This window comes from Ipomoea triloba, chromosome 8 (genome assembly GCF_003576645.1).
Source record: "Ipomoea triloba cultivar NCNSP0323 chromosome 8, ASM357664v1".
In the NCBI taxonomy this organism is placed as follows: domain Eukaryota; kingdom Viridiplantae; phylum Streptophyta; class Magnoliopsida; order Solanales; family Convolvulaceae; genus Ipomoea; species Ipomoea triloba.
In genome coordinates this window covers 16,111,298-16,116,673 of record NC_044923.1, presented here as the reverse complement: position 1 = coordinate 16,116,673, position 5,376 = coordinate 16,111,298, and the positions used below count along the sequence as shown (strand labels likewise).

At 38.7% G+C, this 5,376-nt stretch overlaps 1 protein-coding gene across 1 annotated transcript; it reads right to left on the bottom strand.

Moving 5' to 3' along the window:
• Positions 1 to 2,755, bottom strand: LOC116027022. The gene is made up of 5 exons (XM_031268452.1): positions 1,956 to 2,755; positions 1,049 to 1,805; positions 715 to 947; positions 553 to 645; positions 1 to 142 (listed from the first exon to the last, which is right to left on the bottom strand). The coding sequence occupies exons 1-5, from the start codon at positions 2,753 to 2,755 to the stop codon at positions 1 to 3; spliced, it is 2,025 nt and encodes a 674-aa protein (XP_031124312.1).
• Positions 2,756 to 5,376: the final 2,621 nt, after the last annotated feature.

The following is a 5,376-nucleotide window of genomic DNA, read 5'->3' as shown; positions in this document are numbered from 1 at the left end:
CTAGAAGACATAAAAAAGCACATCAGGAGGATGTTTCTTCATTGGGAAAAATCTTGTCTCTTGGTTTAGCAAGAAGTAGAACTCTATATCATTATCTACCATTGAAGTCGAGTATATTGCAACTGGAAGCTGTTGCACACAGCTACTATGGATGAAACAAATGTTGAACGACTATGGGTTCTAGTGCAGCATTATGGACGTGGAAACTTCACTCTGATAACACCAGTGCGATTAACATTGCAAAGAACCCAGTTCAACATTCTTGAACAAAGCATATAGAGATCAGACATCACTTTATTCGATAATTGGTGGAAAGTGGAGAGATAAAATTGCATTACAATTCAACCGATAAGCAATTGTCTGATATATTCACAAAGCCTCTAGATATCACCATGTTTAATCTTCTTAAAGTTTTTTTTGAAAGAGAAATCACAAATGCATTAATAATCAACCAAATGAGAAATACAGGTCGGTGGAGTAGACAACCACGACCCAAAGACAGACGAAGAACCAGTTGCCCGTGCTAACACATGAGCTAAATGATTCACTGACCTCCTAACATGGTGAACAGACACGTTCCCAATATCATTAGCAATACAACGACATTGCTTAACTATTAAACCCACATATGAAAAGTCTGGTAAACTAGAATTAAAACTAGAGCAAAAATTTAAACTGTCAGACTCTAAAATTAAATTATTAAAATCATTAGACTTGAGCCACGACAACGCTTCCTTGACCGCCATAGCTTCAGGCAAGTATGGGTCACGACCACAACCAAGACGAGCACTATAAGCTGCGATAAATTTCCCTGCGTGATCCCTTACAATCGCGCCCAACCCAGCGCCATCCTCAAAGACAGCAGCATCGACGTTGCATTTGAAGTTATGAATCGAAGGAGGAGCCCAACTAGTAACTCTCGAATTATCATCCACAACAGTAGTGTCCTGGAGTAAGTTGAATACTATAAATCACGTAAATAAATGGCCTGACGAAGCACAACACCAACACAAAAAGTCTTACCCTTCTAGATAATATCATTTCTCACATTCCAAAGCAACCACAAGTTGGCCACAACATGCACTGTTTCCTTCACACTTGGTCTGCGCAAAGCCTTATTAATGAACATCACCAAATTATCAGTAACAGCAATATTAGAACCATGCCAAACCTGAGCAGCCATTGGGCAAGAACCGAATAGGTGATCCATAGATTCCATGTGAAATGAACAAAAAGGACATCCCCCACCTGCCCACACATGATGAGTTTGTAGTATTTCACGAACTGGCAAGATATTTCGCATACAATGCCATAAAAAGTTCTTCACCTTTGGAGGGACTGGCAATTTCCAAAGCTTTTTCCAATCAGTGAAATGCAGCCGCGGATCTGCATGGATAGAGGCTGATGTTAGTAGTCTATAACCATGGCGGACTGTATATATGCCTCGAATATCACCTTTCCAGCACCATATATCCCGAGCATTAGATGATACTGGTGTGGCTAGGATTCTAGGAACATCAGAAGGTACAAACAAGTCTCTCACCACATCCTCATCCCAAGTACCAGCTTCGGTAAATAAACCACTCACCTTTGCATGAGCTAAACTATCAATACATGGAGTATTTAAACCTGGATTTACAGGATCCATAAGCCACGGCCAACCCCAAATCAACGAATCTGTTCCATCTCCAATACGTCTCATAACTCCCTCTCTCAACAAAGATTGCCCTGCCAATATGCTCCTCCAAATGTAACTTGGATTTGAGCCAAGTTGTGTTTCTAGAAAACTGGAAGAGGGGAAATACCTGGCACTTAATAATTTACACACCAATGAATCTAGGTTAGACAAAAGGCTCCATCCTTGCTTTGCCAGTAGGGCAACGTTGAAGTCATGCAACTTTTTATATCCCAGCCCACCGTAATCCTTCAGAAGGCACAATCGATCCTAGCTTAACCAATGAATTCCCCGATTATCCGATCCACCACTTTCCCACCAAAAACGGTTCATCATTTTCTCAATGCGATCACAAGTGGTCTTAGGGAGCAGGTAGACTGACATGGTAAAGATGGGGAGGGACTGAGCAACACATTTTAACAAAACATCTTTCCCAACTCTGGATATAAATTTATAACACCATGAATCCAACCTTTCCTTTAGTTTCTGTTCCAGAAATCTAAAGGTGACAGACTTATTGCGCCCCAAGAACGATGGTAAGCCTAGGTACTTGCCCAGATTGTCAGAAATTCGAACATTCAACAAGGTGGCTACTGAATCCCTCATTTCGGTTGGAGTACTAGGACTGAACATGATGTTGGATTTATCATAGTGGATGGTTTGACCTGAAGCACCACAGTATAAATCCAGAACATCTTTCACTAACTGGCTTTCCCTTTGACTAGATTTGAAGAAAAGAAGGGTATCGTCTGCAAACAAGAGATGCAAAATCGAGGGTGCACCCCGTGCAACCTTAATACTGTGAATATCCCCTCTAGATTCTGCTTGCTGAAGTAAAACTGAGAGACCTTCCGCGCAGATAATGAATAAGTACGGCGATAGGGGATCACCTTGTCGGATGCCCCTTGTTGGGATAACAGTACCCACTGAGTCACCATTTACCGTAATGTTATACCGGATCGTGGTAACACACATCAATACTATCTGTATCCAGTTTTGATGAAAACCCATAGCTGCTAACATACCCTCCAAAAAGTGCCACTCCATCTTATCGTAAGCTTTGGCTATATCGAGTTTCATTGCAGCCCAACCAACCAACCCTTGTCTTGATCTTTTAAGGTAATACCGAATTTCCCCAGCCACAATAATATTATCCGATAAGAGTTTATCCTTCACGAAAGCACTCTAACTCTATTAAGCCTTCTAAAATTGAAAAATCAATGATTATTGTGAAACAAGAACCTATTGAAAATGAAATTGATGACTTTGTTAATCTTGTTAAACCTGCATGTGTTATGCCTAATAATTCTTCTAATTCTGTTGATGTTTCTCTTGACTTACCTGATCCCCTTACATTACTGAAACAAAATTCTCCTGAACCTCAGAGTTTGACCTCACAGCAACTCCATACCATTTTAAATCATTTCCTAGAAACAGGCAACTTGTAAAGAATGATAAACATTACCATTCCAAAAGAACCAGAAAAAGAAGTCACCTCACCATCTACACAAACTGAAACAATACCAACAGAAACCATAGTTGAAATGTATGATTTTCCACCAACCATTCCTGAGTATGACAATCAAGAAAGCTTTCATATAAGAGATCTACCCCCTATTAGTGAGCATGTTGAACAGGAACCCACCTTGTTTGAGATAATGGTTGCTAAACCAAAAAGGAAGGGAAGAGCAAACTGATAGATGAAGAAATGCAAAGCAATCATGTCTAGAAAATTTAGGTGTTTCCAAACAGCCCCTAGAGAATAAGAACAAGATTCCAATAGTTGTCAATTCTCACTAAGACACCAACTTCTGATGAATCCCCAGTTTCAACCAAGAAGTAAAAAAGAAAGATCCCTCATGAAAAACCTTCCTCTGAACTTACTTCTGCACATTCTAAACGGCATAAGAAGTGCAAACAACCAACTCCCACTCATCATGACTCTACAAATGACATCCCTAAAGAGATTCAACCAACCACTCCTTACCAGCCACAATTCCTAACTCCTGATGGGGAAGCAAAATGGGAATTAGTGAGCAAAAGATAAATTCTGGGAGAAAGAATCATAGATATTGAAAATATCAAAGCAAAAGCCTAGCTGATATCAATGTTTGAAATGACAAATCTTTTGAGAAGTGTTACAAAAATATGACCATATCCAACCAATTCTAATCAAAGAATTCTACGCCAACCTTACAGCAGATATTAACAAAGTTGATTCACCGCTGTTTGGCAAAATCTGGATACGCCATAAGTGGTATTACTTCACTGCTCGTAGGATCAATATGTTCTTGGGAATTCCAGATGATGTTCAAGAATGATACATTTGCCTTAATTTGATGACAAAAAGGCTAACTAGTGATACTTACAATTACTGGTATACTGAAACAAATTTCCTATCTACAAAGTATCTGACTTCAAAATTTGCTATCATGCATAAATTGACACTCACCAACTAGCTAGCTGGAGAACACAGAGGTGAGTTGAACATTGATATGACATCTCTGATTTATAAAATCGGCTCAGAAGCCCCTGTTGCTCTTGGACAAGTCATTTTCAACCAAATCATTAGTTTTCTAGAGCCAAAGGACCCCAAGGTAAATCTACCTTATCCGAGCTTAATATTTGGAATATTATCTGCACAAGGCTTAAAAGCCTATCCTTATGGGTGTTTAAGAAACCCAATTTAAGGCAAGTTGACTCAAGGTTACTACAAATCCCACATGTCCAATATAGTTGTTCAAGATCTAGTTCAAATGGTCTTACCATACAAAAATGTATTTGTAACAAATTGAGTCTGTACTATTGAAAGGGCTTAGTTCAGAAGATGAAGTTGAAGACCAGGCAAAGGAGATTAGTTCAAGATGAAGTTCGAGGCAGTTATTTAGTTGGAGAAATATCCAGAAAGACCTCTTATTATAAATATTCTACATCAACATTCAGATCGTTATGATGATTTCTGATACATTACTCCTTTATCCTTTAAGTATATGATCTAAAAGAATTAATCTGAGTAGTTTGGTGATCCTAATCAAGTTGATTTCATCATTGATGATTATGGCCCGTCTACCACATTTGGAAACTCGGGAGAACACCGTTGAGGGGGAGCCTCAACTTGTGAAGATTGGGAAATCTTGCATCGACTCTTCAAAAACTTCAACACTATATGAAGGTTGTGGTTCAGCTGTGGATGTATGAAGTATTCGCCTCATAACAAATTGTTTGGTAAATTTAGTTAGTTATCGAATGAAAAGTTGGGCTAGCCATATTGTGGTGCCCCCAGATGTAGGAATGGTTATTCCGAATTGGGTTATCAAACTCACTGAGTCTTGTGCATGATTTACCTTTCGCTTAATGGTTGTGTTTGCATGCTTCAAAAATCCACCATGCACCATGTTCTGAACTAGTTCATCGTTTGTATACTAAAAGGATGTCACGCAACTTTACAGTTTGATATCCAGTCTTTTATTAAGTATTGAGTTACTAATAACTAAAAAACTTCAATTTATTTACTATGTTTGCTAGAATGACGTTGAAAATAAAACTGACGTTAAAAGTGTTTAAAAAATCAACGTTAAAAGTGTTATTTGTAGTAGTGACCTAGTTTTTTATGATAACTAAATAAATAAATGAAAAATATCATTATTGATTTCTAAGTTGCATTGTGCAAATCTGACCTCCCCCCCCCCCCTCCCTTTCTC

What these genes read in the sequence shown, in the direction of transcription:
- LOC116027022 (XM_031268452.1), bottom strand. Translation starts at nt 2,755, where the DNA reads ATGAAACTCGATATAGCCAAAGCTTACGATAAGATGGAGTGGCACTTT. An exon ending in ACTTGTGGTTGCTTTGGAAT is followed by an intron (nt 948 to 1,048) that starts GTGAGAAATGAT and finishes AACTTACTCCAG; the next exon opens with GACACTACTGTTGTGGATGA. An exon ending in TCTGTTCACCATGTTAGGAG is followed by an intron (nt 143 to 552) that starts GTCAGTGAATCA and finishes CATCCATAGTAG; the next exon opens with CTGTGTGCAACAGCTTCCAG.